The 23351-nt window shown below is 39.8% G+C and overlaps 1 protein-coding gene across 7 annotated transcripts in view; it reads left to right on the forward strand.

Annotated features, from left to right (window-relative positions):
* Positions 1-23351, forward strand: part of rgs3a (regulator of G protein signaling 3a) — a 196483-nt gene that overhangs the window by 153118 nt on the left and 20014 nt on the right. For all 7 annotated transcript variants that reach the window (XM_057819522.1, XM_057819524.1, XM_057819521.1 and 4 more), the window contains one exon: positions 9025-9095. In XM_057819522.1, the coding sequence (XP_057675505.1) occupies positions 9025-9095 (71 nt within the window). The remainder of the gene's footprint in view (positions 1-9024; positions 9096-23351) is intronic.

The raw sequence follows: 23351 nt of genomic DNA on the forward strand, positions 1-23351 counted from the left end.
CCGGTTACGGTTAAAACGTCATTATCGGACAACTCTAGTCAAGACACTAACACTTTCAACTCAATACTCAAAGAAATATTCGATACCATTTTCTACACATTCCATCAATTTAAAAAAAAATATATTTTTTCAATTAATGTCTTTCACCACTGGTGGTAATTGTTAATGGCAACAAAAACAACAACAAAAAACTTTCTCAATGGTCCAAAATCACCAGAACGTGACCCCCCCCCAAAAAAAAGTGCCCCGTTAGTACCCCAAAACCAGCAAGAAGTGACCCAAAATTTATTCACTTCCTTACACTGACAACGATAGACATCCGATTAGTTAAACTGGGAGACTTTTTACGAATACTTATCTGTCAGTGCCATTGACGGCACTAGACGTCCATTTCCTTTTGACTGGAAGGGGCGAATGAACTAGATCTGAAACGAATACCCGAGTAACTCGAGTCTAAAAATTGATCCGAGTAATTTTATTCGCCTCGAGGAATTGTTTAATTTTGCCAGCTCTAAACATCATGTTTTGCTTGGACTACTTTAAATACGGTTCAATGCGCTGAGGTCACGTGCGTACAGAAGAAGCAATAATTCCTGACTGCAGCTGACAGCTGCTGCAAACAATGCCAACGTTGCTACAAACTACGCCCGCATGATGCTACGGTGGTAGCGTCTGATGACTCTCATAGATATCACATGTATATGGAACTAGATGTGAAATGACAGACTCGCCTGCGTTAGCACATATACATAGACCTAGATGCGAAATGACGGACTCGCCGGCATTAGTAAACAGCCGCCATCTTAAAGCAGAAGACTTCTCAGCGCTAATAAATAAGATTAACGTTACTGGGTTTCTATTATGACTACTGTCTATGCGTGGCTAACATGTCTTACATACAGTCTTCATTTAATCTGTAAAAACACAGCGCTGTAGAGTGATGAGGGTGTAAAATAAAAACATAATAAAGCTTACTGTCAATTTTAGCTCGGTAGTCATTGATGGATAAAACATCAAGTTGCACTGGTGCCTAATGTGCTCCAATGCAGCAGGTGCAGTGGGGCAAATAAGTATTTAGTCAACCACCAATTGTGCAAGTTCTCCTACTTGAAAAGATTAGAGAGGCCTGTAATTGTCAACATGGGTAAACCTCAACCATGAGAGACAGCATGTGGAAAAAAAACAGAAAATCACATTGCTTGATTTTTAAAGAATTTATTTGCAAATCATGGTGGAAAAAAAGTATTTGGTCAATACCAAAAGTTCATCTCAATACTTTGTTATGTACCCTTTGTTGGCAATAACGGAGGCCAAACGTTTCCTGTAACTCTTCACTCTTCGCTTGGTGTAACGAAATCAACCGTGGGAGCAATTAATAGAAAATGGAAGACATACAAGACCACTGATAATCTCCCTCGATCTGGGGCTCCATACGAGATCTCACCCCGTGGCCTCAAAATGATAACAAGAACGGTGAGCAAAAATCCCAGAACCACACAGGGCGACCTAGTGAATGACCTACAGGGAACTGGGATCACAGTAACAAAGGCTACTATCAGTAACACAATGCGCTGCCAGGGACTCAAATTCTGCACGGCCAGACGTGTCCCCCTGCTGAAGCCAGGACACGTCCAGGCCCGTCTGCGGTTCGCTAGAGAGCATTTGGATGATCCAGAAGAGGACTGGTTATGGTCAGATGAAACCAAAATAGAACTTTTTGGTAGAAACACAGGTTCTCGTGTTTGGAGGAGAAAGAATATTCAATTGCACCGTACCCACTGTGAAGCATGGGGGTGGAAACATCATGCTTTGGGGCTGTTTTTCTGCAAAGGGACCAGAACGACTGATCTCTGTAAAGGAAATAATGAATGGGGCCATGTATCGAGAGATTTTGAGTGAAAATCTCCTTCCATCAGCAAGGGCATTGAAGATGAGACGTGGCTGGGTCTTTCAGCATGACAATGATCCCAAACAAACAGCCAGTGCAATAAAGGAGTGGCTTCGTAAGAAGCATTTCAAGGTCCTGGAGTGGCTTAGCCAGTCTCCAGATCTCAACCCCATAGAAAATCTGTGGAGGGAGTTGAAAGTCCGTATTACCCAACGACAGCCCCAAAACATCACTGCTCTAGAGGAGATCTGCATGGAGGAATGGGCCAAAATACCAGGAACAGTGTGTGAAAAGCTTGTGAAGACTTACAGAAAACGTTTGGCCTCTGTTATTGCCAACAAAGGGTACATAACAAAGTATTGAGATGAACTTTTGGTATTGACCAAATATTTATTTTTCACCATGATTTGCAAATAAATTCTTTAAAAATCAAACAATGTGATTTTCTTTTTTTTTCTCCACATTCTGTCTCTCATGGTTGAGGTTTACCCATGTTGACAATTACAGGCCTCTCTAATATTTTCAAGTGGGAGAACTTGCACAATTAGTGGTTGACTAAATACTTATTTGCCCCACTGTACACATTTATTCTGAACACTGCAAAAACTCCAAATCCTATCAGGACTTACAATTTAGAAACTTAATACTTACCTAGAACTTAAAAATAGCTTGACACAAATGGAAATACAATTGAAACACGTGGGAAAAACACCTTTTCAGTGATGTGTGTTATACAGCGTAGTGACATTTTTAGGTAAGAAATATATATATATTTCTTATCAGATCTAGAGGTTTTTTGAGTGAATGCCATGAATTTGTTGTTTTTTTTTTTCTTTTTCTAGTCACATCTGAGATGCAATTGTTGGTTGTTTTCAACAATGTAATCGAAAATTAAGACATTGATTGTCTGAAAATGGTTCAATATTAGGCAAAATGTCTTGTTTTCTCGTGTATATTTATAATTGCTCTTTACATAACAAAATATGTTTTATCCGATTAATCGATAGAATTTTCAGTCGAATACTCGATTTCTAAAATCTTCGATATCTGCGTCCCAAGAATGAACATTTATTCAGTCAAAATTGAATTGGACATCTAACGCCTTCAATGGCAGCCAATGACTTAACAAGAAAGTGACCTGAAAATGCCTCGAAATTAACAGGAAATGACTAAAAATATACAGGAAGTGACCCATAGGAGAGCAAAGCATTCCCAAGCAATTTCTGGAGATATTGCGTCTTCCAGTTTATATGACCAAATTACTGTGCATTGTATTTCTGCAAGCGAATGGAGAATACGTACATTTAGCAGTCAGTTGTAGCTAACTAAAAATACACTATGTCAATGCCTGTGCTTAATTTTAGACGGCTCCCTCAACATCCATTCTCACAGTCAACTGTGACTTGAGTCTGAAAATGTTTTTAGAGCTTCCCTCCCCCGTTCGCGCCGACACTCTGACTGGCCATGCATCTGAAACGTCTACTGTTTGCACAATAATGTTTGAAATTGATAAATGGATAAAAATGTTGCTTTTGGGCAGGGGGCCTCATTAAGTCGATCACGATCTACCAGTCGATTGCAACGCTAGTGTGGGCAGATGGTGGCACTTAAAAATATATATATTTACAGTATATATCATTCTTTTTTTAATGTACATACTTATTTATGTTGTATGAGCAACATATGTAGTTATGCAATCGGTTAGCCGATGATGTCGGCCGATGAAATCATTTTAAAATGATATTGGATAATATAGACATCTGTTGTTCATTATCGGTTTTGGCCCAATATGCACGTTGCCTTCAGAGTGAATGGAGAAGCTGCCTTTTTTCAAGGGCTGGTTAAAGCCTAGCACAGCAATTATGCATATTAATGGAGGTAGATTTGTGTCTTATCCAACCTAAAAAAATGTTGCTTCAATCAAAATATATATTTTCAATCGAAACAAAAAGTCACTTCAATCAAATTTTAAAAAATGTTGGAAAAATACATTTGAAACTCCGAAAAATGCATTTGAAAACTAAGTTTCTTAGATTTATTTATTATTTTTTTTAAACAAATTTTTTTGATTAAAGTAATGTTGTTTTGCGTTTGGGCCACATTTCGGCTAGAACATTTGTGTCTTTATTACTAAATCAAAAAAGAAGTTGCTTCAAACAAAAAATGGTGGTATGGCAGGTGGTATGGACCCAAAGGCAGGAAAAGGGAGCTGAGGCAGATATACGGTGCAAAAGTGATTGAATTGAGGCAAGCAAAAAACAAAGTACCAAAAAATAATGTGGAGATCCCAAAAAAACAACACAGCAAACAAATCCCAGGTTACTAACAAAAGGATGGGTATCAAAAACTTACTGAGGGGAACACGAGGGCTTGGAGAAAACTGACGAGAACAGGTTCGGACGTGCACATGGACATTGACAATGACGCAACAAGGAGTGAAAAGAAACTGGGAGCTTATATACACACGCAGACAAGGGGTAACGAGACAACGAGGAACAGATGGGTGACGCAGGAGGAAGCAGTTGGAGGATACACTAGGTGCAGGCACAACAGTTGAAATCAATGAGCAATCACAGGGACACACTAGGAGGGAACCAACGCAAAACCTAACACAATCATATAAGCAATAGGACATTTGTGTCTAAATCATTCAATCCCCCAAAAAGTTTCTTCAATCCCCCCCAAAAATATTTCCAATCAAAGAGAAAAAATCATCTTAAAAATAAAATTACCCTCCCCTAAATTTTTGTTTTGGAAAATAATATTTTTATTTGAAATCATTTTGAGTTATTTAGAGTCTGGGGATTCCGAGGTGGGCTCCCCGATCTCTGGGGTTGAAGTCACTGAGGTGGTTGGAAAGCTCCTCGGTGGCAAGGCCCCGGGGGTCGATGAGATCCGTCCGGAGTTCCTAAAGGCTCTGGATATTGTGGGGCTGTCGTGGCTGACACACCTCTACAACATCGCGTGGACATCGGGGACAGTGCCTCTGGATTGGCACCTTCTGGTCCCCCTGTATAATAAGGGGGACCAGAAGGTGTGTTCCAATTATAGAGGGATCACACTCCTCAGCCTCCATGGTAAAGTCTATTCAGGGGTGCTGGAGAGGAGGGTCCGTCGGGAAGTCGAATCTCGGATTCAGGAGGAGCAGTGTGGTTTTCGTCCCGGCCGTGGAACAGTGGACCAGCTCTACACTCTCGGCAGGGTCCTCGAGGGTGCATGGGAGTTCGCCCAACCAGTCTACATGTGGTCTGTGGATCTGGAAAAGGCATTCGACCGTGTGCCTCGGGGAGTCCTGTAGGGGGTGCTCCGGGAGTACAGGGTACCCAGGCACTTGGTAAGGGCTGTTCGGTTCCTGTACGACCGGTGTCAGAGTTTGGTCCGCGTTGCCAGCAGTAAGTCGAATTCGTTCCCAGTGAGGGTTGGACTCCGCCAAGGCTGCCCTTTGTCATGGATTCTGTTGAATAATTTTTATGGACAGAATTTTTAGGTGCAGCCGAAGCGTTGAGGGGGTCCGGTTTGGTGACCTCAGCATTGAATCTCTGCTTTTTACAGATGATGTGGTGCTGTTGGCTTCAGCAAGCCATGACCTTCGACTCTCACTGGAGCGGTTCGCAGCCTAGTGTGAAGCCGTTGGGATGAAAATCAGCACCTCTAAATCTGAGACCATGGTCCTTGCTCGGAAAAGGGTGGAGTGCCCTCTCCGGGTCGGGGATGAGATTTTGCCCCAAGTGGAGGTGTTCAAGTATCTTGGGGTCTTGTTCACGAGTGATGGTAGGTGGGAGCGGGAGATTGACAGACTGATCGGTGCAGCGTCTGCAGTGATGCGGACTTTGCACCGGTCCGTAGTGGTGAAGAAGGAGCTGAGCCGAAAGGCAAAGCTCTCCATTTACCAGTCGATCTACGTTCCTACCCTCACCTATGGTCACGAGCTGTGGGTCGTGATCAAAAGAACAAGATCCCGGATACAAGCGGCGTAATTATTGACTCAGACCTAAAATTTGATAGCCATTTAAAGTCCGTCACTAAATCCGCTTATTACCACCTAAAAAATATAACCAGAATTAAGGGGCTTCTGACTCAACAAGACATGGAAAAACTTATGCATGCATTCATTTTCAGCAGATTGGACTATTGCAACGGTATATTTACAGGTCTTGATAAAAAAACAGTCAGGAAGTTGCAGCTGGTACAGAATGCTGCAGCCAGAGTCCTCACAAATACAAGGAAGCTGGACCACATTACACCAGTTTTGAAATCGCTACACTGGCTTCCAGTAAGTCAAAGGATAGACTATAAAATACTACTGCTCGTCTACAAAACACTTAATGGCCTTGGACCAAAATACATGCTTGACTTGTTAGAGTCCTATGAGACATCTAGACCCCTAAGGTCGTCTGGAACCGGTCTTCTGCATGTTCCAAGAACAAGAACCAAGCAGGGTGAGGCAGCATTTAGTTATTATGCTCCTCACCTCTGGAACAAGTTACCCGAACGTCTGAAGTATGCTCAAACTGTTAGCTCTTTTAAATCAGGGCTAAAAACGCTTTTTTTTAGCACTGCATATCTATAACTGTCTATATATTTCAATCTACCTGCTTTCTATTCCTCTTGTTTTTATCTCCATTGCTGATTTCAATTATTATTAGTAGTAGTAGTTTTTGTTTTATTTTTATTTTATTTATTTATTTTTATTCTGTGATTAAATGCGATCTTTTGTCTTCGTTTGTACGTTGTGTTGATTTAAATGTGATTTTTATGATCTTCATGTGATGTAAAGCACTTTGAATTGCCTTGTGTTGAATTGTGCTATATAAATAAATAAAAAATAAATAAAATTAAATAAAAAAAAAATGAGTTTCCTCCGCTGGGTGTCCGGGCTCTCCCTTAGCGATAAGGTGAAAAGCTCGGTCATCTGGGAAGGACTCGGGGTCGAGCCGCTACTCCTCCGCGTTGAGAGGAGCCAGCTGAGGTGGCTCGGGCATCTGGTTCGAATGCCTCCTGGACGCCTCCCCGGAGAGGTGTTCCGGGCATGTCCCACCGGCGGGAGGCCCCAAGGACGACCCAGGACACGCTGGAGAGACTATGTCTCTCGGCTGGCCGGGGAAGGCCTTGGGATCCCGCCGGAGGAGCTGGTTGAAGTGGCTGGGGAGAGGAAAGTCTGGGTTTCCCTGTTAAAGCTGCTGCCCCCGTGACCCGACCTCGGCGCAAGCGGAAGATGATGGATGAATGGATGGATTTTTTTTTTTCAATGAAGTGCAAAAAGTTTTGAACAACCTTTTTTTTTTTTTATTAAAGAGGAAAAAGTTTCGGAGGCACTTTTTTTTAATTGAAATTTTGACACAAATATTCACTAGTTGCTATTGGTCAGACATGTTTGAATGACAAGTGACTACGCCAATTACGTAACCCATAAAAGCATGATGAAGCAAGAATCATGGCCACTCGTCTAGCCCAAGCCAAAAATAGTGCACCTCAGGCGGATGACTTTGATGCAAGGCAGCGCCTCTATGATACGAGAGCCTGCAGCTTAATTTGATTCAACATGGGAAACTTCACCCGCTGACCTGACGGCTGGCTATCGGGTCCAACCGGAGTGCTGCGACGTGCCGCGACGTGCCGGTACGGGGGTGTACAGCCCCGTCGCTTTAAAAAAGGAAAACCTTGAAGTTGTTACATTTATCGTTATTAAAGTGTCCAGTGGGGCATCGCAATACAATTAACTATAATACGTTAAGTCCACGACCACGTACATTATATTGGTATCAGTGTGATATTGGTGTCATATTTTTGGAGTTGGATAATATTGGGATATTGCTTAAAAAGTCATGTTCGGATAACTCTACTTACAATTGGTGTGTGTGAAAGTATCTGCAGTTGGACATGGGCATTAAATTTGTGTCACGTGGCATTAAAAGTGGCATTAAAAAGCATTAAATGAGATTTGCTGATACCTGTAGAAGCCTTGAGGACAAATTTTAGGATTTTCTTGCCGCTTCCATGCAGTTATTGATCCCACTGATGGTGATTGATGTCGAATCCATTTAGACTGAGAGGGCTGACAGCAATTGCCCCAGTCCAAATTGATTGGACGTCTGTCACCGTCAATTGCACTGAAAAATGATCGTGCAAAATTTCAAGCTGGCGGCCACTAGGGCCAAATCCGGCCCGTCGCATTATTTTAAATGGCCCACGAAACTAAATTATGTGAATCTACTTTAATTTCAATAGTCCAGAAATCAGAGAATATTCCCTTTTATTGTATTTGTTTACTTTTTTTTTTTTTTTTACTGTTTATTCCTTTTTAATCTAAAACAACACAAAGAGGATGTACACTGATTTTTATATTAAAAAATGTAAATAAAGATACAAATGAAAACAATGAATGTATACAAACATTTGAATTTGAAATTTATGAATAAAAACCAGATTTTGTGGTCAGCTGTGTCTCTAAACAGTACTGGCTGAATGTTCATTCGCCCCTCCCAGTCCAAATGGATTGGACGTCTTGCGTCGTCCTCATCTTCAGTTGACTTCAGGTGACTCAAGATGTGAGAATCCCGGGTCAGCTTCCGATAAAAATGTCTGACTGTTCCCTAAAATATCCAAAGGGGGGAGTTTCCCAAAACATGGCAAAAGTAGAAGCACAATAAAACACAATGTGTTCCACCAGCTGTGGCCAGTGCCTCACATTCAAGGTTCCTGTAACACAATAGCTCATTATGTGGAGCCCACCCCACATTCACATACAATGGGGCAGTTTCAGGCCATCAGATTAGCAGGGACTGACCCTTTCTCCACCCTGAAGCAACTTCCCCTTCCCTTCCAAACCAATGAAAATGCGGGCCAGGCATGAAGTGTAATGTGAAACCAGGAGGGGTGGCGTGGTATGTTTCGTAGCTCAGTGCACTGTAGGGGAGGGGTGCAACAAAATCAGCAGCAAACCCTCACATGCGTTGTCCCAGTTTGGACTTGTACTGTTTGCAAACACCGTCCACTACACGCGGACCATACAGACACTTTTCCGTCTGGGGTACATGAACGGAATGATCGTTTACTGATTGGCGCACACTGAAGCTGTCTTTTCCGAGGCCCTCTTTCGGATGATGCAGTGTGTCTTCTCCTTCCTGTCCCCCCAGCTCAGCTCCGGATCTTCCTGCAGCTGCGAGGTCGGCCCCAACGGCACCAAGAAGAAAAAGTCCAAGAATCTGTAAGTAATGCCAACTTGTTGCATGTATGCTTCTGTTGCTGTTGTTGTTTTTTTTTTATCCTAAAATAGCGATGCAACAATGTTCATTCGCCCCTCCCAGTCAAAATGAATTGGACGTCTATTCCCGTCAATGGCAGGCGATGACATAAAACGTGAACCACTTTACTACAAACTTTTTGTTGCTCACACGCATTAAATTTAGCAAAATATCTATGATGATATCGCCTGCTCACTGACACATTTCAATGCAGTTATACGCAGTTTCATGACGTAATAAGCACCCAAATTATTTTTAATTTGTCCGTTTTACCCTGAAGACCCCCGTTTACAGACATCGCGCAACCGCTTTTGTTTTTTACCCAGTCATAAAAAGAAGCTAAGTAATTATATTTATTATTCGAAATGTTTGTCATTTTTAGCTTAGAATTATTAATTGATGTCTAATATTTAGTTTAAAAAAAAAAAAAAAAAAAAAACACTCAAAAAAAAAAAAAAATATTCGTTCACATATTCTAAAGTTTTAAACAAATTACCATATTGGCCTGAATATAAGACGGCCCTGATTATAAGACGACCCCCTCTTTTTCAAGACTCAAGTCTGAAAAAAGACTTTTTGAACACCAAATTAATTTTTATACAGAAAATAATTACAGTACATCCAAAACAAATGATTATAACAATATATTTGAGAGAAAAAGCATGTTATTTTGCCTCATTCAAATCTTAATATCTGAACATTTAAATATGTAAACTAAAGTGCAATCACATTCGTAAATGAATGGCTTCTGGTTTTTCTAAATGTAAATACTGTAAACCAATCTATTGTGATAAAACAACAAAATTGCAATAACTGCATTAACCATCAAAGTAAGATCTAACTGTAACTGTAGTCTTGAAACAAATCTGAATAAGGAAAAACATTGCAATAAATAATGCAAACTGGTTAAATTTGAGAGTAGCTGAGATCTGTCATGACAGAAAATTACTCCTCAAGTTCAGCATTCGCTTCAATGATATCTGGCGCCATCTAGCGTCGTGAATGGATATAATGTTTAGACCCCGAATATGAGACGACCCCCACTTTTTCAGTCTTATTTCAATGCAAAAAACACTGTCTTATATTTGGGCCAATACAGTACGTCACAATGAAAAAATAGTGTCTGTAAATAAGTCACGGATATCTAGCTCAGAACTATCACTTAATTGTATTTTTTTGTCACTGTCGCATTTTCCCCGATATTTTACATGATAAGTAATTGATCCAAACAAAGACAATTTGGAAAAAAACATTTACAAGTGAAAATATTCCAAAAAGAAAATCTCGACCACTCCTTAATGTCTGCGATTTCTGGATCGCGACCCTTGTTATATTACCATGTTTCACCCATAAAATCCCCCCAAAATCGGGCTGTGGCCATTCACAGCTGTGTCTTGACACTCAGTGATACATCCTACGTGGAGTTTTTGGATCGAAACAAGGTAAGTATGTGATAATATCTAGTTAAAATCATGGCGTCTTTAATTATGCTCTCTCATGCTCTCACCTAAAGTTAGGATCTCACTGTTTAAAAAAGATAAAAATTAAATATCCTCCTGTTCAAAATTTTTCCTCCCCCAGAAAATTGAGGTTTTAAGCTTTCCAATGATATACATCACACATGCATATACGACAATTCTGAAATTTGGCCCAATTGGGGGTCTCAGAGCAGAACTTCAAACCACCTGAATTCTTTCCGCCATATATTTGTACATGCACATGTAAGTATACAGTGGTACCTCGACATACGATCGCTTCGACACACGATCTTTTCAACATCCGACGTAAAATGTGACTCGCTATTTGTTTCTACATCAGACGACATGCTCGAAATACCACGATTTATGACAGCGCCACAGTTGCTTTGCTTTCCCGTAAAACGGACGCACGGCGGATTTTCTCGTGAGAAAAATCAACATGGGTTGTGAGTGCAGGTGATGAAAAAAAGAAAAAAATGGGGATGCTTACAATTGAAATGAAGATGGAAATGATAGAAAAATATGAGCATGGGGTGCTCGTCCGTGAACTGGCTCAACGATACGGCCGTAGACGGTCTATGATCTCGGCGGTCCTCCTCCGTTTGACAGTCTTTATAAGTTAAGGTGACAATTATTATTATTGTAACATCGCCAAAGAATATGCCTGCTTCTTCAGATTTTGAATCATTTATTTCAGAACTTGTGCAACTCAACATGCCTACTGTCCGCCGCAGCTGAACAAAGTAAAAGTAAAAAATCCCTCTCTCTCTCTCTCTCTGTCAAGTCAGCCACGCAAAAATACATCTGCTAAATTAGAACCCGATTCCCCCATTATTACAGGTATTATTATTATTACTATGATTATGTTTTTATTCCGATTTTTATTCATAATTTATTTGTTTTGCTCTGTGTAATTGCTATTTGTAATAGTACCAGCAGTATTTATTAAGGATTCCGTGTAGGTTTTTGGGCTGTGGAACGAATTAATGGAATTATAATGTATTTTTACGCTATATTTTTGCTCAAAATAAAGTAAGTCAGTCATGTTTTAGGGCCTGGTGATAAAAGTGCCACATGACAGCCTCAATTAAGTGGTAAATGATGTGTGAAGATTTTGTGTGTTACCATATGTGTGCCTCACATTTTCAACTGTGTGAGAAACTGCGTATGTTGGTGTGTGTGTATTGACGCTTCAGTGATTCATCAGCTGTTGAATGAGCCTTTTCACACCCTACTTCATCAAGACTGAAACACATTAGCACTTAGCCAAGACAATAAAAGCCACTCAGAGTGGCAGCTTTGCCGCTCCATGCTCTTTCCTTCTTGTCCACAGGCTGTGTTTGGTTAACCAGGAAGATTAAGTGATTAAGATTCCACAACTTCTTCCCCACCACCACCTTTAAAATTGTGAAAATAGTTCTTATGTCAGGTTTGAGATTACCACATTGCCTCTGAGATTTACTTGTGATTTGAGTTCTTAGAATTATTGCTAATGTTAGCAACAATGTGGCTTCAACAAGCCATTTGAACTCTATGGTCGAAATTTATGGTCTACAAAAATAGTCTATTTCATTTAACTCATTGGCTGCCACTGACTTAGATAAATATCCCACTCATATGAACTGTACACTCTGTCGCGTGACAGTAGCCCCTTTCACACATATATCCCGGTAAATTCCCATGCAAGGTGACGCGGGATTTAATCGCGTCATTGCTTTCACACATGGAGAGATATCCCGGGAATCACTTTCACAGACTTGTACCGTGTTGCCCAGTCAGCGCTCTCTGTGCGGGGAGGGCTGCTGGCGTGATTTTATAACCCAGGCATGATTACGTCATTTTTGGTCAGCATTGGCTGTCACATTCTGTTGGTCACATCGTGTTTTGTTACAGAGCTGGTTGTGGGAGCATTCCCAATGTCGTACCTGCAGCCAATTCGAGCTCATTTAGACGGTATTTAGGTCCGGTGATCCAAGAGAAGGGTGCTGAGATATTAACTTACCGGGCACAATTTGACACCTTGTACTCTCGAATTTTGTGCATTTGCTCCCTACATTGGTCTGACTGTATTTGGTTTTTTTCGTATCAGTTCTCTGCCTACCGCTTAGGTAAGTATTATTGATCCCCGTCAACCTACTGTACCTACTGTTGTGTTATTCCCCCTTTTCCGCGATCACGTGTATTTTTGTTTGTATAAAATAAACCCTTGAACGAATCCCTCCGTTGTTCTCTGCTTTGAGGTACAACCTTGTTTCCGCAGTTGCGGACCCACACATTTCCAAATATGGACGATGGATTCTCTTCCTGAGCTCTACGATCCAGTAGCAACTAAATTTTGTTATGTTTTCAGTTTAATTTAGCTATTTTCAGCTTGCTATGTTGATAATTGCGATGTTTGTTTACTGCTTTTTCGACTTACTGCGAAGAAAGAGGACGTGACTTTCGGCCCGCCATGATATTTACGTCATCAGCCATTGTGCTTTGACCCATGAATTTAACGCCGGCTTTCACACTCACACCGCTTCCCGGGAAAGTCCCGGACATTACAGTAAGACGTGACTTGGTAAATGTCCCCATCATCTCTGTCAGTCGACCCGGAAAATTGCTTTCAAATATAAGGGCTGTCTGTTTAGATCCCAAAGAATGTTCAGGTGTATGTGAAAGGGGCTAGTGACAAACTACAGTGGTATAAAAAGTATCTTAACCATTTGGAATTTCTCACATTTCTGCATTAAAATCACCATCAAATGTGATCTGAGCTTTGTCAAAATCGCACAGATGAAAAGAACAGTGTCTGCTTTAACTAAAACCACCCAAACATTTATAGGTTTTCATATTTTAATGAAGATAGCATGCAAACAATGACAGAAAGGGTAAAATTAAACAAGTCAACCCCTCTGCCTAAGGACACTTAAAGAGCAATTGAAACAATTTTTACCAAACAGTTTAAGTCAGGTGTGTGCCCAATCACTGATGAGTGGTATAAAACTGCCCTGCCCACTATAAAACATACACCTGGTAAGAATTGTCTACATGAGAAGCATTGTCTGATGTGCATCATGGGCCGGTCAAAAGAGCTGACCCCATTATATAGCTGTGGCATCACCTAAAGACAGTGATTCATGCCAGACATCAAAGGAATCTGACTGAACTACATCAGTTTTGTACAGAAGAATGGGCCAAAATTAGTCCTGATCGATGTACCAGACTGATCTGCAGCTACAGGAAGTGTCTGGTTGAAGTTATTGCTGCCAAAGGGGTGGCCACAAAATATTAAATTTGATTCATTAAATTTGGTTCGCTTACTTTTTCCCCCCCTTTGTCATTATTTGCATACTATCCTCATTAAAATATGAAAACCTATAAATGTTTGGGTGGTTTTAGTTAAAGCAGAAACTGTTTTTTTTCATCTGTGTGATTTTGACAAGGATCAGATCACACGTGATGGTGATTTTATGCAGAAATATGATGAATTCCAAAAGGTTCAGATACTTTTTCATACCACTGTAGCTGAACAGAGAACCCCACCCAAAAAAAAAAAAAAAAATCAAGAAAAGCAGTGAAAATGGAAGAACTGCAATTAAAACTGAAAGGTACAATACAAAAAAATTCCCCCCCAAAAACACAAAAACTCCGAAAAAAAAAAAAAAAAAAAAACTTTTGAATTGAAAAATTATGAAAACTATCAAAATTTTAAAAGTCGCCAAAATCGCAAAGAGTACTGAAAAAAAAACCAACGAAAAAAGTTTTTTTTTTTTAATTAAAAAAATGTAAACGAAAATAAAAATCACTTATGAGGGGCCGTTTACATGGTGACTCTCGGAGAATACGAAAAATTTCAAATTTGCATTTGCATCTCCAGTTGAACAATGTCGCAATTCCGCATGAAAACGATGTAGTATTCATGCCAGGCCCTTGGGGGCAGTGCGGATTTACAGGGCGACAGAGAATGATGCTCTTTGACCCCACCAAGCGCCCGGAAAAAAAAATGCCCGCCCACTCGAAGCAATGTCATTTTTCTTTTGTTCAAAAAGGCACAAAAATTGAAACGTTCAACATATATAATTTAGAAATATTATTAAAAGAGTAAATTAAAGCTGACATTCTGCCATATTTGCTGTTTTTAATGTTTAGTAGCACCACTGCGCACGCCCAATGTGACGTGTACGAGTGCTGACGTTAACGGTGCGGTCTCGCGCCGCAGGAGCCAATGATATGCATGCCGAGGAAGCCCCCTGAACCCCCCGCAATCGGATTCTTCCACTTTGGAGGCAGGATTGAGAATTTTTCGTCTTCGTCTTCCGTCTTCGCCGACACCATATGCACGCGAGGCGAGTCAGCTACTCAGTCATTGCGTCTCTGTGTCGCGGAGTCGCCATGTAAACAACCCCTGAGACAGACCCCCCCATTTAATAAAAATCAAACTCACTGGCTTCCATTTACTGCAATACACATCAATCTATTAGAAGTGGGAGGGTTGGCAGCAAATGATCGAACGTTCATTCCCTGCCACCCTCTCACTTTAAAGGGATTAGACATATACAAGTGATAAACCATTTAAATTCATAGCAGAAGAATGAAAACAGCCACATAACTGGACTTTATCATCATCAATAACACTAAAAGAGTTGGCAATACTGCAAAAATTAGATTTTGTAGGTTACAGTGTCTCAAAATAAATTTCTAGGTACTTTTTTTGCACTATTTCAGCGTGCTTTTTAATATTATTAAGAGAATTTGCGTCACTGGGTGCCAGGAACGCGATAAATTACATCTCATGCTTACAATGCTTCGCTTGTCTCCAGCTGAATCCCCACCTTTATTCTTTGTGTAATATTTTTAACTATTTTCGGTTCCACACAACCAATAAATGTTTGTGCGCAGGCATTTGATGTTGCAGCTACTGTATATATAGACATATCTAATAAGCCCAAAGCCTGGAGGAAATTAAATCTTTGTAATACGCATGGTGTTCACAAATAGAAATGGAAAATGAATTGGTGCTGAGGCACGTGCAAATTGCGTATGTGTGTGGGAGAGGGGGCTTGTCTGCACCATTTATGGCCTGCGAGAGGCCAATTACATGTGACAGTACAAAACACATGTGATTATAACGTAGAGTCGCATTGGATGTTTGTGTATTTCATCCTCTACTTCAATTGTGAAGGACCTTGATCTCTTGTAATCCAGACTATTTTGAGACAAAGAAGGAGGATGCAGTTGATAGTTTCCTTGTGTTCCCATTTAACAACCTTTGTTGATGTTGTTAGGCTATCACGTGCCTCTCATTTGCTAATGAATACACAGCATTGATCTTGATAATGTAATCATCACTGATGGCAGAAGAGTACAAGGTTTGTCAGTCTGTACAATGTGAACTAGAAATGTCAATTGGCTAATTTTAAGCAAATCACTCAGTATTTAGATCGTATTTAATTGTCAACGCTTTTTCTGTAGTTTAGATTTTTTTTTTTCTTGTCTTGGTGTGTCAGTTTACATTTTTTGTGTATTTCAATTACATCCAGATTATATTGACTAGTTGTAAATGTCAGGTTTTAAATCACATTCTGAATAAGTGGTCATTCTGATCTGAAAAGCAATTTGATCAGGGGTCAAAAGAGTGGCAAAAAAAAACTACATTATATTGGTGAAATTCAACTCAAGTAAAAGTAATGGTGTAAAAATCTGTTCAACATAATAGTAAAAAGTAGTCTAAAATGTACTCAAAGTAAAAGTACAAGGGTTAGAACAAACAAATTAACAAAATTAATTATATTAAATTAATTAATTAATTAAATTAGTTATTAAAGTAATATGGAAGACTGTGAAATTCAACCTGAACAATTTTAAATAAATAAGATATTTATAACACTTGGGGCTGCTAGAATGTTTCTACACTCAATGATTTTATCACACATTGAATATTGCATTACTTGTTGGCAACTGGCAGGTATAAATACATGCAGTAACATAGTGTAGATTTACTCTACAAGTAATCGTTAAAGGTCTTTGCCAGAAAACCAATGTCATTTCATGCTTGTAACATTTTAAAAAAGTACTTTTTATTGAGCCTTGAGAATTAAAATTTTTTTAAAACGGCTTGTCTAATGTACAAGGTGTTACATGGACTCGCCCCACCTATAGACCCTCCCCACCGACGTCACAAAATCACGTGCTCGCTGTATGGTTCCGCCCACTTGTCCGTCATTTTGTGTCTGTATTATCAATGGTCTCAATTGATCGAGCAATTTATAATGCATTTCATGGAAGACCCGGTGCTTTCGGATGCCGTAAACTCACTTGATGCGTTGCATAAAAGGCGTTATGTGGAAAAGCTTCAGTTTATCCATTCGCCAGATCCATATTTGATGCCTAAATCGATGTTTTTCGACCCGCTGTCTCTGCCGTATTTGCCTGACATCTGCTAGCTACCCTGAACTGTATAACTATCTTGTCCACACAAAATCAGCCCATTCTCACGAAAGTTTGAAAAACTTTAAGAGCTTGGAGGCTTGTAAATACTTCGTTGCTGGTTGGGTGAAACAGGTCCTCGTCCACAAAAATTCGGCAGGAATCTATCTTGTGCTTGGAAAGGTGAGTTACGAAATTTTCAATTCAAAATCTTTTATTATTGCTAACATCCACTGTCAAGTCTAATGTATTTCATGTCGTTTGTCAATGGAGTTAGGGCTTTTAATGTTTATATGGTTTAGCGATAGCACTCTCACTACATACATACGTGTATGTTGTCGGCGATTAGCCTAGCAATGATCTTAATTGTGGTTGTCAGCCCAAAACCCTCTAAATATATATTAAATGCATCTTACCAGATATAAAATGACTACTACATAATCTGTGGTAATCGTTTGGAGCCCAGTTTTCTCGTCGAATTGCAGCAGCCATCTCGCTCTCTTCTCTCCGGGTCTCTCGGAATCCGGTAGAACTTCAAGTCTCTCCGTCTACTCCGTCTATCTTCTCTGTTATTGCAACCGACCGCCACACACGCCTTCACCATTTTGATTATTAATGTTAACGAGCAGAAAAACACGTCGTAAATAGGAGGAATGTACGTAGCCGTAACAGGGAAACATGATGTGTTGACGGACAATTGGGCGGCACCAGTCAGGAGGAAGGAGTTGTGACGTCATGTGGGTAGGGTCTATTAAAAAAAAAAAGGATCACAGTGGTCTCAGGACCACGGCCTCTTTTAGAGGGGACTGTGAGCTGCCAATCAGAAAAACAGCCTTTGGTCACAATTCTCTCTCTGTAAAGGCCAGTAAAATCCTGAACAGTTTACCACTCGCCATCAAGGAGTGTCTCACAATACGAACCTTCAAAACTCAGCTCAAGCAGTTGTTGAAAGTAAACCAGTCCTACAATCAATGACTTTTAAGTTCTTAGTAACCTATTGTACTGTACTGTTTTATGTAATCTTTTGTTCTTGTTTGTCTTTTTGTGTCTTTGTATTACCTGCCTAGGGACTACGGATGTAAATTAGCATTTTTGGGGGGCATATTTGCTTACTTTACTTTACATCTTTTAGATGTTCATTAATGTGCACTGCCCCTATTAAATAAATAAATAAAACAAATAAAAAGATAGTAGCAAAGTACCGTATTTTCACGACCATAAGGCGCACCTAAAAGTAAAACATTTTTTCCAAAATGGATGGTGCGCCTAATAATGTGGTGTGCCAGAATGTGTCTGTCTGACCGAGCAATTATTGAAAAGGCGGTGTAAGTGAGAGCTGCATGAGAACCTTAAAGGGAGAAGGTTGCATATGATTGGGGGGCGTGCCCGCAGTAGCATCTGATGAACTTGGAACTTGTCATCATTGAAGGCACTCCAACCGCTGGACATCAGTGTAAAAAGGGCGTTCAAAGTCCAGTTGCGAGCGGCGTAGGAGCAATGGATGGTAAATGGGGAACACAGATTTATGAAGACTGGGAGGCAGTGCCGGGCGAGTTACGCCAACATTTTCGAATGGATTGTGGATGCTTAGGCTAAGGTGTCTTGCATTGTTGTGCTTTCACCAAAGCCAGCATCATTTTTGAGGAGGAGGAGATGCACGACAAGGAGACTGACTCTGACAATGACGAGAGGGAACCTGCCATGTTTGATGGAGACCTAGCCCAGCTGTTCAATTCGGATACAAAAGATGAGGACCTAAATGGATTTGTGGATCGATTATTATTGATGTTAGTACTTTGTAAATTCTTTAATAAAGTACAATTGAACTCATTTTGCTGCCGCTGTCTTAAAAAAAAAAAAAAATGCTAGTGCGCAAGCTAGCGTGCATGCTAGCGTGTATTTCATGAGCCCAAAATTACGGTGCACCTTGTGTCTCTCTTAAATACAAAAATATCACCCGAAAATGAGCCTGCGCCTTTTAATATGGTGCACCCTATGGTCGCAAAAATATGGTACTTATCATATGAGCACAACAGTAACGATACCCATTTTTTTCCCACAATTGAGTGCTGCTCTAAGTGTGATGTAAATTGTAAATATTGTATTGTATATTGAAAAACAGACTCGTCCCGTATTCAGAAACAAAAGTACACGTCCCATTTTGAGCTTTCAAGGGACACACATTGTCCCGTATTATCATGAAACCTGAAAATAGTGTCTTATTTGTAAATCGAACGAATACTGGTATGGTGCTTTACAAGAATATGCAGGGAAACGCATTCCCCTGCTTCTCCTGCTTTTTGACCAATGAGCTGACGGAACAATGATAATACGAAATCCCACTTATCTCATTGGTCGAGCTACTGTCTTTTGCCATGATGAAAACAGAAGACAACATAAGAGGTGGTGGGAGATAAAAGGGTTGAGTGAAGCTTGACTAAAAAGCATTTTCAAAGTGATGATTTATTGTTCTTTGTGTACTTTATTTTTTACTAACTAGATTATAGTTTTGTGCTCTGTCAATTTAATTTGTATTTCCATATTATATTTGGATTAATCATTTGCAAAAATGTTATTGCTGAGGGCACCTTGAACGCACCTAAATTGTTTAAAAGAAAGAAAGAATAAGTTTACCTCAGAGTTAATGTAAATTTACTCAAACCTGAATTAATTACCGGTAGTTACATATTTAAGCACTTGGAGAAACTTAATTATCATCTACATATTTTTAATTTAAAATATACTATATACTTTATATACTATACTATATAAAATAACATATGTCCTGCTTGATTTAAAGGAATATAATAATTTAAATAGAAAACTAAAATGATTTAACTCTTAAGGGCTTAAGCTTTTTTGTGCGTGTGTGTGTGTGTTTGGCCATTTTTTTCCTTTTTTTTTTTTTTTTTTTTTTTTTTAAAACTTTTTTTTTTAAAAAGTGCAAACTATAATATTATAAGTATTCATGAATAAAAAAATCACTTTTCACATACAAAAAAAAATAATCAAAGGGTGACGGCTACCAACAACTTTTTATTTTTTCAGGGAGTTGGCAACCCTGGATGTAAATTATGTTAGCCATGCTAATAGTGTATCGCACATAACACGTCACCTTTGCTCATTAATATTCATGACGTTAGGAACTATTGCTGGGGGGGTCAAGCTCGCGTTTGTCCCTCATGCTAGAGGCATGTAAATCAGTGCTTCTCGATTATTTTCTGTAAGACCCCCCCAAGGAAGACGTAAATGTTTCGCGCCCCCCTAAACTCTGCCGCCACTGTAAATAGTATCATTTGTCTATAATATTACTATTATAAGTACGCCTCTGCTTCACATTGTGTCCTTTTTTTCTATTAGAGAAAATAACAGAGATCAACTTATAAAGTATGACTTTATTAACATTGTTTTGTTTGTAACAGAAAAGACTTAACGCGCATCAATTTGCCTGAATTAAAAAAAAAAAAAAGTCACATCCAAACTGTAAAAATACACTAAAGGTACATTTTTGACCATTTGATACTGAAAAATAAAATCAGTAAATAATAACAAATTCAAATTGATTAGAAACATTAACTAATGAGGACAATATGCCCAAAAAAAAAAAAAAAGTGTCTTTGGACAGAAGGACAGTTTTTATTTTCGCTGCTCGCTGCTCACAGTATCACCTCCAGTTTGCAATGGTGTGGGGTTATTTTGCACTGAGCATGCTAACAGTGCTCACTGGTTTACTGATATAACACTGACAAAGCAGGACGATTGTTGGCAATATTCGGCACGTTTACATCAACATCTGTTGTGCCGAAAAATGTCCCCCCTGACAGGAGCGCTTATTTATGAGGCTTTATGGAGGTGAAAACGTCAAATGTTTTCATGTAACAGTACAGTGTTACAGTAATGGATTTACGACTGTAAAATCAGTTTTGAATGAATATAAATGAATAAATTACACAAAATACTAGTAATGTATTTTGGTAACAAATCGTGGACTGGGCCACATAACCATCTTTGAACAGAAATGTATTAGTCTCCAGGTTTTCAGGACCATATCCCGATGACAATCACACAGGTATGACATTTATCAGTTCAAGCAGAGCAAAATAATACATATTCACAGTACAAGATTCATTAGTTCAAGCAGAGTAAAATAATACATATTCACAATACAATATTTATTAGTTCAAGCAGAGTAAAATAATACGTATTCACGGTAAAAGAAAGTCGTTTCCGTGTCCATCGATTGGTTAGAAAAAGTTTGTACGAGTGACGATGTGGGCGCTTCCGCCAGGGAGGACATTTCACGCGGGTCGGCTATTTTACGGCACAACACCGGCTGTCCGCTATAATCATTTTTACACACAGTAAACAGTGGTCTTTCCTCATCTACCACTGTGTTAAATGTCAAAGCCAAAAGGCAAACGGCCCGAAAAAAGCTCGGCGGCCGAGGGAGAAACGTAGGTGAGGGCGGTCGTCGTGACGATCCCAAGCCGAAAATGGCACCTCTCGAGTGGACACGTGAGAACCGGAGAAGACAGTGGGTCGCTGCGTGAGTCCGGCCGGAAAACAGCTTTCGAAAACGGCGCACAGCTCTTCATATCTCTCTTCTGTGTGCTCTTGCTACTTCAAAAATACAGCGCACACTTTGAAAATGAGAGTGCCACTGCCACCCACTGAGTGGATGTGCAAGTACACTTTATTCTAGTACGGCAGAAAAAAAAAAAAAAAAAAAGCATGTTCCTCGAGGTCACATGCGCCACCCCTGGCATCGCTCTGCGAGTACTGATGTAAATAGTGTACGAACGAGCTGTTTACTGAGCTAAACCTACCAATTCTGTCCGAAAATGATGTCCCCGGTGCCAAATTCACTGGTGAAGATGAAGAAGAACGTACAAATGTTTAGTTAAAGAGATGGCTTGAGTGCGAGGGCTGAAAAAGACGGGAAAAAGTGCTGCCCTGATTCAGAGGTAGCTTTTTTATCGATAGCTTTTTCTTGCGTGAATTGCCTTGCACCACTGACAATGACATTCGCCTGTCCCGTCTTTCTTATATTTTATACCCTCTGGTTATCCTACGTCTCTCTACAACCGTTCTTGGGGGCAATTGCGGTCTAATAGCAGTACGCTATTAGCAACATTATGTCCCTCAGTAACCGCCAGAGCATTTGTTTCACCAATACTAGATTCACTAACTCGTAGCTGGTTGCAATTGCTATTTGAAGCTTGTTATATTAATACAGTAGTACCTCTACTTATGAACGTCTCTACATACAGAATTTTCAGGTTAAGACACGCCTCAGCGGGAAATGTTGCCTCTTATTACGAACTAAATTTCAGGATACGAAGGGGAAAAATACAGTATGGGTTGCGACTCGCATTTCCGAGAGTTTACTGAACGTAACATACTTAGAGCTGCTCTGCCATTGGCTATTGCCTAGCATTTTCCTGGCATCCAATGGGCTAAGGGGGACCTCTACTGTATGTGTCTGTGTGTATCCCAGTGTCCTCTTCATCCGCCCCTCATGTTTCAACAGCCTTACATAAGTGTATTAACTTTTATTCGTTAATCTTTTATTTTTTATTTTTTTTATTTTATTTTATTTATTTACAACTCATTTTATTGTTATTGTGCAATAATCTAATCGTAACATCTATTTGTTACATTCTGATGCATTTTTATGCTTTAGGAAAGATTTATGTCTGAATTTTGGGGGGCTTGGAATGGATTAGGGCATTTACATGGAAAATACGTCTCTATTTATGGAATTTTCAGTTTACGAAACTACTTCCAGAACCAACTAATATCATAAGTAAAGGTGCAACTGTATTGTAATGAACCTTTACTTGTACGTTTATGATGACGGTGAGGAAGCCCATCAAATATGGTGGCGATACTGGAATGTCTTTGTCGACATTGCCGTCATAAAAGGGTTTCTACTATCTGTTGCTATCTAGTGCCATCTATGGCACAGCCAGTCCTCCCAGTTTAAATGAATTGGTTATCAAATGGCAGGCAATATGTTAATTGTAGGTCAGTTCCTTGTGAATTTTACTTCCTATACATTTTGGGGCATTCCGGGGTCACTTTGCGTACATTTTGGATAATTTCCTGTTGATTTCAGGGCATTTCTGTTTCACCTCCTGTTCATTAGTCAATTGCTGTTCATTCTTGGAGGCATTTCCAGGTCACCTCCTGTTGGTTTCAGGACACTTACGGTTCACTTTGGGTGGATTTAGGGTCACTTAATGATGCTTTTGGAGCATTCCTGGTCACACACTATACACTTTGGCTCATTTCCTCTAAATTTGGGCTCTAAATGACTTAATAACATTT

The sequence above is a fragment of the Corythoichthys intestinalis genome, chromosome 17 (assembly GCF_030265065.1).
Source record: "Corythoichthys intestinalis isolate RoL2023-P3 chromosome 17, ASM3026506v1, whole genome shotgun sequence".
Classification (NCBI taxonomy): Eukaryota; Metazoa; Chordata; class Actinopteri; order Syngnathiformes; family Syngnathidae; genus Corythoichthys; species Corythoichthys intestinalis.